Source organism: Symphodus melops, assembly GCF_947650265.1.
Source record: "Symphodus melops genome assembly, chromosome: 17".
NCBI lineage: Eukaryota > Metazoa > Chordata > Actinopteri > Labriformes > Labridae > Symphodus > Symphodus melops.
The window spans coordinates 19,445,684-19,461,812 of NC_136707.1; the positions used below are offsets into that span (position 1 = coordinate 19,445,684).

Sequence of the window (16,129 nt, forward strand, 5' to 3'; positions counted from 1 at the left end):
CCACCTTTTGTTTTGGAAACAGATAACAATGTGAAGCTGAAATAGCCTTCTCCCTTTTATAAGACATTTATTGCTCTCCTTGGGGAAACGGCTATTTCAAGCTTGAAGCATGCAGAGAGCCAGGCTCCCCTAGAGCATCATCTTTGTGTGACTCAGTCGGCTTTGGGTGTGCATGTCCCTATGTTTGTGTGTAGAAGAGGTTTGGTGCAGCAGGGCTCAAACACCCACGGCCTGCTGTGTGAACCCAGCGCCACCTGTCGCCCAGTCTGGCAGAGTGCGTGCCATCCACACGTCATCTGTGAGAAAGGGCCTTTTAGGCCTCGACTGCATCTCACTTTCACATCACATATGTGGCGCAGAAAATCCTGTTTGCCAATTACCTCATGTCACAGATTCACAGAATTGGCCCAGTAAAGTCATCAATCATTCAGTGTTTGCCAGATGATTTAAGCCCTGAGAGAAAGCCAAACGCATCATATGGAGAAACAGCATGCTGGGGATGGGGGTTTTACTTATTTGCACTCTTTTTTTCTTGCTCATTTTAGTACATAATTTAATCAATAGACCATACACTGAAAAATGGCAGGCTCATCTCATTGATAACAAGCACAATCACTCACACTGAGCTTTTCTGAAACTCTGATTTGCCAGGCAGCAGGAAGAAACTGTTTCGCATGAAGGATTAGTGTGTAGACACGGTGTACATGCTGCTTTCAGTGAAAGACAGTTTTAAAATAAAACGAAACACCACCTTTGTGCCATCAAGTCACTTACATTCACACCAGCGTGCCAGCAGCCACACTTACTAGTAACCATCACTAGTTCATACTGGATGAAAAACATTTGTTTCCCCATGGTATTCAAGGTCACATATTGAATTGATAACTGCTTGTGTGTTCTGTGAGATGAGTGCCACCTGCTGGTAAAGCCAGTGTTATATGAGCTCCATGACCTCAGGTCCAGGTTTTCCATGACTCATTGTTCAAGTTATAAGTACAATAACACTGTACTGAAAACATATGGAATTTAAAGCAATCAGTCAATCATAAATCAGTTTATGAAAAGGCAGACTGGAAGTCAAAACCTTCAGCCAGTGAAATTAGTTTAAACCATGTGACTTTCCACATATATGTCAATAGTTATTGATCATGTTCAGTGACAACACATCTCCATATTGAGTAAAAATGTTGGATTTTTTATTTCATAAAATCGCAGAGATTTTCAAAGTCACATGATTCTGACAGGACACAATAGCAAAAATGTAAGAGTATTTACCAGTCAGGAAAAAGAAAAAACTAGTTTGTTGTAAATAAAAATAATAGAATTTTTGTTACAAAGTAATACATAGCATCAGACACTAAATAAATAGTCACAGCTTTCTAAAACATTAATTCTTCACAAATTCGTCTTCATTTAAGGATGGAAATAAACTGAGTAAAAACTGTATTAAATACACACGCTCGTCTCTTAAAATGTACAAGATACTAGTTTTGTCGAAGACGTCAGGTGGCTTTCATTCTGCTGGTGTTACATTGGACAGCATTTTACTGAGAGGTGTTTGGAATATGTTATTTCCATATTTGTGTAAATAAAAGGCATTCAAAGTACCATATGTACTGCACTCAGTCAGACTCAGTGTCCATGACGATGGCAGGGAAACGTTCCCCTCCCTCCCCCAGCAGGGAGTACATGTCTCTCAGCACACTCATGTCGGGACACCCAGGCCCAGGTATAGCAGATGAAAGCTGAGGGGACAAAGCGCCCATCAGAGCCTGTCACACAGAAGGAGAGACTGTGAGAACAATGTGTTTTGGAGAACATAGGTATTTGACAAACAGTTATTTTCCAAATAGCACAAATCTCCTACCTGCTCGAAGTTCACCTCTTGTTGCAGCTGCGTCACCCTGATCCTCAGCTTCTCCACCTCTCTGAGCTCTGCCTCTGATGTGTACGCTATGGTCAGAGGCAGGGGTGCAATTATCCCATCTCCCCACACACCATTTGCCCCAGTGGGGCAAAGACAACCTCCCTCTGGCCTCCATCGATCCCATGCTTTCACCTCTAATGGAAAATGTGTTTATTTTTAGAGCGTGAGCGTGAGCAACCGTACCCTAAAACGTTTTCCTGCTCCGCTGCCTCAGCTTTAAATAGATGGGCCCTTGCCTCGCCACGTCAGGATAGACAGCATTAAAAGCCCACCGTCACAGGGTGGGGGATATGTCGAGGCCAAGGAAAGTACTGATCTGGCACTGAGGTTTCACTGCAGCTCTGTTTTCATTTTCCATGCGCTGAGATGGAGAGTCTGCATTAGCTCGTTAGCACGCCACATCCATCACAATCATTTCGAAAATGCTGGTCAAATGCAATAAACTAATCCCCAAATGGAAAACAAACTGTCTGACATACAACATTTCTTGAGCTGTGGATGAGAGATGATAGAGACGGATCATGTGACTCAGCATGGAGGAGGGAGTGATTTCTGGAATCTTTTCTCCTAGCTTTAGCAACACACTTGGGCTGCACGGGAGCTTACAGCCGTAAACATAAACAAAACTGTCTCCCTGAAGGTGAGACGGTCATACAAGTGGTGGTGTGAATGGAAAGTCTCTGGGCATTCAGTTTCATGATAATTGTCCTGTGTAGGCAATGGAAATTAAACCATGTCACATACTGTACTGTGGGCACTAAGTGAGTGATACCTTGACACCCAGACATCATAATTCAAACAGGGCTGAGTAATCTGAGTCAAAAATGGGCTCATGATTTCTAACACAGTATCATTTCTACTATACCGATCTGTGCCAGGGAAGAAAACACCTTCATATTGATATTATAATGTTTGTAGCTTATGGCAAATTCTTGCCATTTATTGTTTTAGGAGGGAACACATTGTTGGACAGGTAAGTGATGTCATGGGAAAGCTGAGTTATTTCCTACCTGATTTGGCTCGTTCTGCACAGCGTTCGAGCTCTGCTGCATTCAAGAGCAACCTTCTATGTGTCAGGCAGGAGTCATACTTGTTTTTCTTACCCCCTGTGTTGAAATAGACAAAAATCACAGGATTGTAAAGACATGTTTTCAGGAGATGTATACACTCGTATGTTTTGGCATCTTAAGCAAGATGGGCATAGATAAAGTCTTGACACTTCCTGCCAACGCCCTGTGCAGCATCCTTCTGAATGATCCTTTTCCCACCCACACACTGGCGTCATCGATCTCCTCATTCCTCCAGTTCTTACTAGGGCTCTCGCTGTAACCGCAAAATGTTATTACTGCGGAGTAAGAAACCAACTGCGGAGCATGAGGGCAACCGTCACAACAGCACATGAAGTCTCCTCACCCAACCTCATGTTCAGAAGGAAACAATGTAATGGTACCCTAACTGATTGTAACGTTGCTCCTTCAGGAACATTTGGGCTTCTAGTCAAATGAACATTTTGAGAACTAAAAACAAATCTCATGAATAAATAAAAAAAAGGAGTGGTGTGATAATATTGCATATTTCCCCCTGCAGTGATTAAGCCACACTGAATCACTGCAGGGGGAATTCCTTTACTGCGACAGCCCTAGTCCTCATTTGTTGTGTTGGCGTATGATACCGCATCCTGTTCTTTTTACCCGGCTTTATGGCTGCTGCTTCTGGTGCCTGCTCTGCCAGAGGCTCTTTCATCCGGCAGCGCTGAGTGAGGTCGAGCCCTTCGTGAGTCAGTCTGTCGACCAGGGTCCTGGTCTGATCCGGGCAGCTGTGCGGCCAGTCAATGGGGAACTAAACAGGGGTCAGAGATACAGGGTCAAGGACAACACCGTGGAAATAAAACAGGAAAAAATGAAAGTGCAACAATTTAAATGTTGTCATAGTTATGTAATAAGTAGAAAGCTTTTTCCAAACTCCACATTACACAAGATGGAAAACATTTCTGGGGCTTTTCAACTCTCTAGGAAGAGGAAAGATACCGTTGCTCTCAATCTTTCCATGAAATGCTTCCTCCCAGGCACAGGTTTCCTTTGTATCGCCACAACTTTGTCCCACAACCTAAAGACAATGTAGAGAAGGACCCTTCAGTGTCCAAACAGAGGCTCTAGAATCAGTCGCAGATTTAACACACTCATTTGGTCACCTATTCTGCTTGCTCCTTAGAGATTTCCATTTAGCGGTTTGATCGGCAGCAATCCTACAATAAAGGCAAACAAAAATTACAATAGCACAGAAAACAAACATGAACGTTTTTCTTTGTTTCGCATAGTCATACCCGGTCTGTGGCGGCACACTGGGAGCTACAGACTCCCCCGTTTGGGAAAAAGCAGCTGTATGACTTGAAGAAGGTATGGAGATGGTTTCGTAGCCACTCAGCATGTTGCTTCCAGTAGTCTTGCTTTTAGAGTGGATGATTGAGGGGTTTATTTGACCCTGACAAAGAGAACCAGACTTTAGGACGGTCTGCGGGGATTTTCTGGCTGCCTTGCTTGAGGATACTGACGCACCAGGTTTTTTGTCTTTTCTGTCAAGACTGGCAGATTTAGAGGTTGATCTGAAAGTGGTCTTATTTCCCTTCGAAGCTGCAGCCGTCTGCTTCCCCTCTTTGGTTGTGACAACAGAAGTGGTTTGTTCCTTTGGACGTGCAGGTAGTTTGTTTCTGTCAGAGTCTTTTTTTGAAGCTCCTGTTCCAGTACGGACATGAAGGGCTTTCTCCAGAGCTCGCTCAAGCAGCTCTATGTCTTCTTTCTCCCCTGGTGAGGTATCTGTGTCAGAAGATAGCAAAACAAACATGTTGCTTCAGCTCGGTTATTTCCCTACACAGCCTTTTGTGAAGTTTGAAAGCTCCTTTACAAATATATCCGCCTTTCCAAGAGAGCTCAGACAAAACTTGGGAACAGAGTCTCAAACAGGTCGGCATTGTAGAGAGAAAACTCCCAGTTCATTTGCAACAATCACAAAGAGTATTATTCATAAATACTTCAGGCATGAAATAGAAGTGTGCCATCATTACATTGTCCAAATACTTGTGTGACTCTCTTCTTAACTACATTAGCCTTAGAGTCTTAATTATTGATGTTATGAGAAATATTTTTTAATAAGCTGTTTGTTTTTGTTTTTATTACCTGAGACAGCATCTTCTGCACTGTCCGACTCCTCAGAGTCCGACTTTGGTTGTGGTATTCTGGGGAAAAGACATTGCGTAACTATAACATAAATTAACCAATACAACAACATTAATATAATAAAAAAAAGTGAAATGTCCTTTGAGATATATGGATTTGAAAAGAAAATATGCAGTGCTCGAAGATAGTAGTAGAAGTTAAACTTAGATTTAAAAAAAAACATTCTTCTCCTTATCAAGTGAATGTTATTATCAAGCAGCAATCTTGTAGTGCTTTTCAGGGTGGACATTAATAAGTTAAATGGGGGACAATCTCATGCTACTTGTTTATTTTTAGTTAACTGGTCAAATAAACAGAATAAACAATGTTTTTTTGTAAAGATACTACAACATTGTTAACTGAATCAAAGTGCCAAGATATGAGCTACATTAAAAAGTGAGATAAAGAAATGGTGTTTTCATTGCGCTCTGGTTGGTTTTCATATTCAATAATAGCTGCACAAATTACCCTGTAATGGTCAGATTGCTTAAACAAAAAAGATTGGGGGGGGGGGATTTAGAGTGCATCCAGTGATTTAGACAGTACCATGTATCAAGTACTTTAAGTGTTGTACATCTTGACATAGCAATGGTCGAGTAACTTTGAGTTGACGAGCTTTTTAAAGCCTAAAAGGCACTGCTGGGATTCGAACCCAGGATCTCCTGTTTACTAGACAGGCGCTTTAACCAACTAAGCCACAGCGCCAGATAGTTGCCCATTGCCCAACTAAGTCAATTTATTCAAGAACTAGCAAATTCCCATAAAGTTTGACATAATTCGATGTAATTGGTACGGCATAATAGTTTACTCCATTATGTACGACTGGAGAAAAGACACCGATAATAAAATCTATATTTCATCATAAACAGCGCAGACCTGAGTAAATCACACACACTTGTAAACATTGTAGTAGACAACTTATGCAGAACAGTACTTACAAGCTCCGTAATAACTGTCTGTAATGTTGAATGTAGTTATTAATCTCGGCTTGTTCAGCTTTGCAGGACTTGATTGCTTCCTCGACCCCAAACAGAAGTGACATGCCTATTGTGTGTGCATGCCCTGCCACGAAGACTCGCACATAAATAACAAACTAATCCTAAAAATGTGTTAGTCACAAAGATTTTAACAGTGTCTTGATTACATGCATCGCTACTAGCTTTAACTTCTGCAATTGGGTTCTCCCTCGTGCAATTGAAATGGACGGATGCGGAAGTAACATTTCCCCGGTCTAACAGAATAAAACAGTGTCCCTGTGGAGCAAAGTGAAGTATCTACAAAATTAAGCATTGCCTAGACATTTATCAACATAGATTAGGAGCCTTTGTTCGGTAAAATCAGCTTTAAACAATTGAAAACTTTCTAACTGTACATCCAGAGCAACGTTCTCACTTCTCGCGAGAATTTGCCATGGTTACCAGCGTTGTTGCCACAACATGATTTTCTGTCTCGCTTTAATTGAAACTGTCAAGAAATTCTTAATACTACAGTTTATAAGCCTCATTTTAAAACCCCCGTTTGTAATTATAAGCTATGCCCTTGTGAGTGAAAGTGATTGCTACGTATAAAGACTGAAAGGATACAACTATTATGAGGATATTTTAATAGGGTAATATAACATTGATCGGCTGATTATGTAATGTTAACTTCAAGTGTCAAATCACAAAGAGTTTATTTCCTCTCCTGACTCCTGAGATATTTTGAAGGTGAGCAGACACATTCTTGATTAGTATTTTTACTTCTATAATCCTGTGTCATACACACGACACAACATGCATCTGTCAACATCCAGCATGTTGTGCATATCAGTTTATCTGGCATTTACAGTAATGCAAAGCCTCCTGTTTTAAATCCAACCAAAATATTGCTCCTGATTTGTGCACTCACAAGGAGCTGCATGAAGTACCACTGAGGGAGGATATCACGGTTGTCAGTATTTTTTGTTCTTAATTTTTAAACAATGCAGAATGATGCCCTCACACTTGATAGGCTGTTGAAGGCTGTTTTCATGTTTTAAAGAGAACAAAATCATTTGTAATTATAATACATACAATGTAAATTCCCTTAGCTTTCTATGAGAACTGCAGTTGTGACATCTCTTATCTTGTGCATGAAATGAGAACAACCCTAATTGATGAATCCTACTTGTATCACAATTTTGTACTTTATTTGTTTGTTGTGCTATTTGGCTTAGTATCACATCAGATAGGAACAGACAAAGAAGGATACATTATCTTTTATGCTTCAGCCTGAAGCTATAATGAGCTATAATCTTAATGTTTGTACTACAAACATTAAGAGTGTTCTGGTGGAATTTACCTCCTGTTGTATTTCTTACGAAAGTTGAGTGAGTACTTTTTATGCAGCACTTGAAAACAGACAAAGCCATAAGCAAGCTGAAATCACATAAAAAAAACATCCTCAGCCAATCAGAATGACAAACAAAACAAAATGCAAGAAAAGTTCTTATCTCAACACTAAACAATAGCAAGAAAAATGAATTTTCAGTCCTTTCTCCATCTACCAAACTCCCCCTCCTCTATTGTTGAACTGCATTGGTGGCAAAGAAGCATTTCCCAAAGCAATTTAATGTAATGGCAACAGCTTGCTGGCACGATTTGAGATAAGTGAATCATCATGTTCGCTCATCTTTCCCCCCACCAGCCTCCTGTGGCTTAGACGCAGAGCTCGGGGGGGGGGGGGGGGGGTACCTCAGCTGCCTGGCTAACCGGCATCTGACACTGCAGCTGACACACACACACACACACGCACACACACACACACACGAACACACACAATTTCTCTCTCTCTCATATGCATACAAAGATGGACAAACCACACGCACACAGACAAGACCATACAGGCAGGTTGACACATACATCCTGCAAAGTCTGCTCAAATAAAAAAACAACATTCTCATTGATGTTTCATAAACGGCATGCATGAATCATTTGTAACAAAAACAAATGCAAATTCACAACATGAGATGTTCTTATCAGAGTAATTCAAAACAAAATAAACAAGGTAAACAAGAACCACATTTTACATTTCAAAATAGCAAATAATCTGTTTGTGATTGTGTGTGGGGGTTGTTTTGGGATAAACCAATCATGAGGCACTTATACGCAGTTAACTCTGTGAAGATTGGAGGCTGTATATTTGTTGTAAATGAAATGCTAAACACCTCTGTTCATCTCCATGGTTCCCTTAGACGTATAATACGATGCCTTGATGATAAAAAAAAAGTAATCATGATTCCAACTGATTAAAAAGCAATGGAAAAATACAAGACCTGCAGGTACAAGCCTTGTGTTAACAGATGTGTTTACTAAGGTTTTCACAACAGAGTTGCCTGTTAGAGCATCAGATTTGTTGATGTTGTGTTTATAAGGTAGCTCTGTGAAAAGAGAATGAGTGAGGACACACTGACCCTGGGTCACTTTATACTGACACTCAATGAAAAAAAAGACCAAGAGGATCCAACAACACTGCAATAATCTAGATCATTACAGAGATATTTGCATGCGGTTCATTATGTCTTTATAAAAGAACAAGAGCTTTTAGCGTGACCTTTGAAATGGTAAATTTTTTAGAAAAAGTAAGATAATCAGGAATTAAGAATATTGAGTATCTGAGAAAATCTGGTGTTAATCAATGACTACAATAAATGTAGTCATAATAAATGCAGTCAATCAGACAACAATGATTATTCCGTTTCCGAGGCATTATCAAGTTATATTACGTGTGTGTGTGTGTGCGTGTGTGTGGGGGTTTTATATATATATATATATATATATATATATATATATATATATATATATATATATATATATATATAACATAATAACATTATTGTTGTTTTATCAGTCACTTCCTGTTCTTCAGATCAGAAAAATACCAAATAGAGCAACAATAAATTCAGCCAGTCTTACAGACTACTGGAGTGGATCCTGAAGTACTCATTCATAACTAGACTTTGAATCATTGAATCAATCCATAAATCCAGAATATTTTTGAATGGAAAATCGATTCTGAATTTTATTGTGACCCCAAGAATCTAAATTGAAAGTAATCGTGAGACACTCAAAGAGCCCAGCCCTAGCATATTGTATTATATATCGACTAAACAGTGAAAGGCCGTGAACACAACGAAGCCAGGATTAACGACCCTCCGAGTGTACATGAACGCAGCAAGCGAGCAGTCAGCCGGTTGGGGGCGGAGTCTGTCTGCTCTGTCCTGGACCTGTTATTGTTTGTAGTTAACTGCGCTGCTGAGTGAAGGTTTGTACAGGTCATTGTGACACCTTGTAACCCATCAATGTGAACATGATAGGAGAATAAACATGTCGCCCATGTGATGTGTTGTACCTCGACTCGGCAAAGGTTAAGTTTATTACGCCTGTTGAAACGCCAGCTAGCTGTTAGCCAACTTAGCTTGTTAGCGTTATCTAGCAAAGTTAGCAGCTGTTGTCAAATTGATGCTCCGAGCAAGTTTAATGGCCTCAGTGTCAGACGTAGTTTGGGGTTTGTTTATTCGTTCTCAGATGGAAGGAGAGAGAGAGACAGAGACTGGGCTAAATGTTATCCCCTCATATCAGTAGTTATCTGTATCTTCCAGCTCTTCTTTCAGACTTGTGGTAAACGCCAGAAGGCCTGTGATTTGTTATGTGAGCTGCTCTCTGTTTGAAAGAGCTTTCACCCTTCGTTACGTATGCCCTTGAAAGTTGCTTATATACATACATTTACTTTGACATTTGACATTGTACGTTCTTCTTACGATAATAAATCAAGTCCAAGACTGAAAACAAGACACTAACTTAATGAAGACATCTTTACTTTTATCATCATCATCCCAGGGACAAAGACGGTCAGTGAATAGAAGTGATATCAGCTTTCCTTTCTTCCAGACCTCTGCTGTCTCTGGTAAGGTATAATTTAAACTACAAACACTGCTCATCTATATTTAAACTCTTGCTTTTTTATTTAGCCTTAATCTGATGATATTAAAAGCCAAGAAACTCTGATTGTGTTTAGTAAAAATTCATTTACTTTGGCCTCTCTTTCTTTGCTTTGACCCGACACAAGCTGTATAGATAGTGATTATACAACACACATTGTGTTATACTTTTAGAGCTCTGGTATAGGTCATAGCATTGCTGTAATGTGGTGAATCTCTAATGTGACTAATGCCCTTTAACTTTCAATGTAAATGCCATGTGAAATGATGTCTCTCACTGATTCTAGGCTGAACAAACTGACCAAAAGAAACAGAACTGTCAGCAGAGAAGATGGAGTCCAAAGCTGATGTGTCCAATGGAGATAAACAAGAGACACTAAGGTACACCCTTAGCTACCATGGTAACAGCAACATCTTGATAAATGGTTGGTTCTCTTGAAAACACGTTTTATTCCCTTAGTCCTCACGACCTGTCTGAGATGCTGGCAGCAGGGACGAAAGAGGTCCACGAAAAGGCTGAGAACACCCAGTTTGTGAAAGATTTCCTCAGGGGACGTATCAGGAAAGAGCTCTTCAAGGTCAGTGTAAAAATGAAGGAAAAGCGTTTTACTAAAATATGTGACGAATGAGTAAATGCACACATTGTAAAATGTCATTTCAGCTTCTCTTCTGTCGTTGTTTTGTTTCCCCAGCTTGGTGCTGTTGCACTCTATTATACTTATGCTGCCATGGAGGAGGAAATTGAAAGGAACAAAGACCACCCCCACTTTGCCCCTCTGTATTTTCCAGCAGAGCTGCACCGTCACGAGGCCCTGGCCCGTGACCTTGAATATTTTTTTGGACCTGACTGGCAGACCCAGGTCAAATGTTCCCAGGCCACACAACATTATGTGGACCGTATTCATGAAGTGGGTCAAGAGGACCCGGTGCTGCTGGTAGCTCATGCCTACACCCGCTACATGGGGGACCTGTCTGGAGGCCAGGTGCTGAAAAAAGTAGCCCAGAGAGCTTTAAAGCTGCCGTCCACAGGCGAGGGCCTGGAATTCTATCAGTTTGATGCCATCCATAGTGCCAAGGCTTTCAAGCAGCTGTACCGCAGTCGGATGAACGAGCTCGAACTGGATGTGAAAACAAAGAAGAAGCTTGTAGACGAGGCTGTCAAGGCTTTCCAATTCAACATGGAGGTAAGAGGCCAGGGAGAAGGAATTGTTAAAGAATAGAAGAAATGGAAGCTAAGTTTGGAAACACGAGTGGGCGATCTGTTCCCTGGTGGTGATGATGAAGTGGTTACAGTAAAGGTGAGCTTTTTTAAGGCTGTTAAAATGTTTGTTGAGCTTTTTAAAGAAACAGTGAAAACACATTTTGTATATTCTTATATTTACTGAAATTCATGTCCTAATGTCCCAACAACAAGGATCAAAATAAATCTGGTTTCTGTAATCGTTTGGTTCAGCTAACACATTCATGGAGAAAAGATTGCACCGTTGTTACACAGAACATGTGTAATGATCAGCCAATAGGGATGAGTCTTTTCCACTCCCTCCTCTACCAATTAACTGGGAGTGTTCAGACCTTGTGGGTCGTTTTGAACGTTGTTTATAATAAAAGTTTTATGTCACCATTACCACATCCTCTGTGATTAATGATGACACTGCGATTTTTTTTTTAGTCATCAACTTTGCTGAGTTCGTCAAAAACATTCTTTCTGGTCTGGACATTCCTTTGAGCAAGTGATAAAACTTCATCTCTGAACACTTTGTGTGTTCTTGTGTAGGTGTTTGATGAGTTGGAGGAGATGGGCAAAAGCATCCAGGAGGATGTTATGGATGCCGGCATGCCGGTCCATGGAGCGGGTGGAGACATCAACAAGTGTCCCTACTATAACGCCAAAATGGGTATGCTTTTAAAGAGCACATCAAAGCCAGTGTTTCAGCAGTTTAAACTTGTGTGAGTTTTTCTTGAAACAAACGTTTTGCTCTTTCTTGCTCTCACTGTCACAGCGGCGTCAGGTGGGTCAGCGTACGCCTGTCAGCTCGCCATGGCTGTGCTCCGACACCCGACGGGACAGGTCCTGTTTGCCACGTGGTTCGCTGCTCTTGCTGGATTGGCTGCGTGGTATTTGATGTGATCCAGCTGTCACCCTGCTGCTGTAAGAGAGAGGGGGAGAAGCATCGAAGGGAAGGACAGTAAGGACACCAAGAAAGTCCCTCAAACTGTGCACATGGTTCCATTAAAAAGATTCTGAGTGGGTCCAGCTTTATTTTAGTCACATGTTCGTTAAAAAGGATAGATGACAGGAAATGCACATGGATTGTTTTTCAGTGGAAGTCCAATGAAGCAATCCCCATAGGACCTAACGGAGGTCAACTCCATCCATCCATCTACCATCCATCCATCTAATGACTCATGGTTACATACTCTCCCTGTAGTATTTAAACTTCTCTACCTCCTCTGCACTGTCCCTCCAGTGTGTTGGTAAAGTTTTAGGACCTTCTGCAGTTGTTTTGCTGATTTTGCTGTTGAAGCTCATAGTGTGAAGAGCTAATTAGATTTTCTTTCATTTTTTTAATTAACTGCCAGATTTACACAGCTTAGTTGTTTTTACACGTGTATAAACTCTGCTAAACCAAAAACATTCACCTTAGGAATCATTTCATGGTGAGCTAAGTCAATGCAGCTTGTTTCAGATACTATGCGCATGTTATGCATGAATATAATAGCCCAGTGAGTGTTTGCTGGTCAGACTGCTGTGTGGATTTATAAATAAGGCCTTTGGGTCTTTTTGCATAAATTATTTAAATTCACAAGCTGCAAAAAGTAATGTTCGAGGTGATAATGCATCTACAAAACAGTTTGTTTTGTTGTTATCATTTTGACTTAGGAAATGTTTTAAAATAATATTAACGTACAAAGTAATGTGAACACACAGAGCCCAATATTTCAAGAAAAGAAAAAGAAAGCAAACGTGTTCTGTGAAACAGGTGACACTTTCCTTTTGCCTCCAAATAGCAGACCTACACGTACACTAGTGTATGATATCAATAGAAATAATGTAGGTAGTCGAGAAGATACGAGTCGTAAATGTGATGCATGGTCACTATTTCTTAAATGTTGCGATAGGGCATCTTCGAGAGGTGGTAACAAAAAAATCCCTTCATCTAAAAATCATTGAGATTCTTTTCTCCCAAGATTTAGCCCCTTACTTTGTACACGAAAGGTGCTGTAAAAAAGACAATTGATTTACTGTTTCAATTAAAACAAACAAACAGTATATATATATATGTATGTGTGTGTATATATATATATATATATATAATTTTTTTTTTTTTTTTCTAATATAATTTTTTTACATTATTGTTGGCTTATCAGTCACTCCCTGTTCTTAAAATCAGAAAAATACAAAATAGCGCAACAATAAATTCTGCCAGTCTCACAGACTACAGGAGTGGATCCTGAAGTACTCATTCATAAATAAACTTTGAATCCAGAATATTTTTTAATCTTATTGTGACCCCAAGAATCTAAATTGAATGTAATCGTGAGACACTCAAAGATTCCCAGCCCCAGCATCTTGTATTCCTTAAAAAAAAAAAACGTCTCGTTCATGGAAACTGCACAGCGCCATCATCCATGACAAACTCAGGAGCCTATATTAGGACGTAAGTGTTAACAGAGAAGAGCTGCAGCTGTATTCAAAGGAAAATGTATTTGTGTTATTATGAATCATTTGTCCACATGGCGGTGAAATGCTTCTTGTAGTCTCTGTAGGATCCTCGCTAAACTCTGATTTAAACACATTTCATATTGTGTGTTGTAAAAACTGCTCCCATTGCGGCACAGCTGGGTTTTTTTTCCTCAAATTATTTTAGAACTGTTTTTGCTGTATTTCTCTTCACAGTCACAGAAAATAATTAACTTTATCTTTAAAGTGGTTTGTGTTTTTCCCCCGTTGGCGTGTTGGACTCAGAATACCAAAGGAAACCTCCTGAGAGCAACAATCCACCAGGTTCCTGTGTTTTCATTCTTCAGTGTGCAGTATTCCACCGTTAGCACCTTTGCTTCAGGATTGAGTGCAGCTGTTTAGTGTTTGAGAGTCTCAGGGTATGTTGCAGCCAGATGGTGATATGATGCATTGAATATAAAAAGACGATGCAGGGGCTGTCCATGTATGCTCCCTCTTGTTAAATAGCCATGGTTCCTTCCATGTTTCTGATGCCAGTGTGACGCATCAAACAGCCACAGTGTTTTGCAGATATGAAGGGACGCTTACTTGAATCATAGAAGATCAGAAACCTTTTACTCATCGAGTACGGTGAATCTTAAAACTCAAGTGAGCGGATGTGTGACTAACCCATGTTGATTTTTAATTCTTATGCATTTTCCTTAACTCTGCCACCTAATCCTTTTACGTTATGCAATATCTTTCTTCATTTTGTTATCTCCAGATCTCAAGTGAATTGTTTTGTCAATATTACAAAGCTTGTGAGAAAGCGGAAGCTTGATTATCTGAGCAAATGAGATGATTCATCCTGAGAAGATCATCATGCTTCCTTCAGGTTACTGGATGACTAAGGAGCGCTTAAAAAGTATATATTTTTTTCCCTGTATGTGCCCATCTCTGATCGAAGGCTTTAAGTCGACTGTCCAGTGTGAGAAGTCCAAACTGATCAATGATGTCAGCGTTCTGCATTGAGCTGTAACAAAGCTCCTTGATCCAACATATTCAGCTGAGATCTGGGGAAACAGCAGTCAAGGTGGCCAGTAAAGACGCAGGCATGGCATGTGATCCCAGATGATGCGGAGAGAGACGCGTTTATTGTAATCAGGATACAAACGAAGCTCGTCATCTTGAAATCATTGTATCCTCGTCTCTTCTCTGTACCTTCTTTATCCACCTGGACTCAGCTTCAGAAGTGATCGGCTCGTATGCCTTCACGGTATGAGTGAAACTCCTCGACTTTAAGCTGTGCTGTAAAATGTTTTTTTTCCTGCTCATGCTGAAATAAAATTGAAACATTCTGAACGGTGTTTTTGATCACATTCATTGTCCTAAATGTAGACGTCCTAACTTTAATGACAGATCCTCCAGCGGACAGATTGTCTTTTGAAATATTGAACGTTTTGCCATAAAAGCCGATCAGGACAACATGGTCCAGTCATGAACTTCACCTTGTTTCATTCCTCAGTTTCAGAGCTCTTACTTGAACACTGATTCCAGTTTCATCAGCTCCATCTGGAGTGAAATCGGTCCTCATTGGAAAAATGACATCACTTGCATGCAACAATAAACTTTAGCACTGAAGCTCATCAGCTAATTTAGCAATTAGCTGACGAGCTCACGTGGAGTAAAACTGTTACTGACTAGATAGAGAGCTGTAGAAACGATGTGACGGGGATAATATTTTATTGAAAATGAGAAACACAGACTGGCCTTTCTAGAGAGAACCCAAAGATGATGTAATCTTATGAAATAATAAAAAGGCAACTTCACCTCTGTGGTGTTTCAATCTAACATTGTTGGCAGCAGTTCAGTTGTTTTAGCTTGTAGTTTATCATGGATCAGATCAGGTGAACTAAATATGTTGAAACATTTGGGGCCGCCCGTGGACAGAGGCTCTAGTCCTTGAAACGGACGGCCTGGGTTTGAATCCGATCAGTTGCTCCTTTCCCTCTATCCTGTTCCTCCCAGAAAGATACAAACAGCCCCCCAAAAAGAAAATGTAAAATACAGTTAGCCCGGGGTGAAGTCTACGTATTCTGCTTCCTCTACTGGGTTTCATTTTAAAACAAAGGATTTTCGCAGACCATAGTTTTATTATAGATGTTCAGTATATCTTTGCTATGTGACAGATTAATAAAGCCAGGTGATCCACAGCCGTCTATGTACAAATGTGATCAAGGTGCACAATGAGTAGAGAGCTAAAGGAAGGACAAAGTCTGGAGAGCCTCAGCCGCACGTTAAGACGCATTCTCCTCCACAGACGCAGCCTGAACCTGTCCGACAGCTGAACACAGAGGTAAACATGTTCTCTG

General features: G+C 40.4%; 2 protein-coding genes across 2 annotated transcripts; one reads left to right on the top strand and one right to left on the bottom strand.

Moving 5' to 3' along the window:
* Positions 1-1,466: 1,466 nt before the first annotated feature.
* On the bottom strand, positions 1,467-6,544 carry tedc2 (tubulin epsilon and delta complex 2). The gene is made up of 10 exons (XM_079365449.1): positions 6,078-6,544; positions 5,101-5,159; positions 4,251-4,740; positions 4,119-4,172; positions 3,955-4,033; positions 3,537-3,766; positions 3,204-3,250; positions 2,938-3,111; positions 1,868-2,061; positions 1,467-1,772 (listed from the first exon to the last, which is right to left on the bottom strand). Exons 1-10 carry the CDS (start codon positions 6,179-6,181, stop codon positions 1,623-1,625), a joined length of 1,581 nt encoding a protein of 526 aa, XP_079221575.1. The 5' UTR covers positions 6,182-6,544; the 3' UTR covers positions 1,467-1,622.
* Positions 6,545-9,976: 3,432 nt separating this feature from the next.
* hmox2b (heme oxygenase 2b) lies at positions 9,977-15,119 on the top strand. The gene is made up of 6 exons (XM_079365863.1): positions 9,977-10,062; positions 10,384-10,477; positions 10,557-10,674; positions 10,789-11,280; positions 11,871-11,991; positions 12,097-15,119. The coding sequence occupies exons 2-6, from the start codon at positions 10,428-10,430 to the stop codon at positions 12,222-12,224; spliced, it is 909 nt and encodes a 302-aa protein (XP_079221989.1). The 5' UTR covers positions 9,977-10,062; positions 10,384-10,427; the 3' UTR covers positions 12,225-15,119.
* Positions 15,120-16,129: the final 1,010 nt, after the last annotated feature.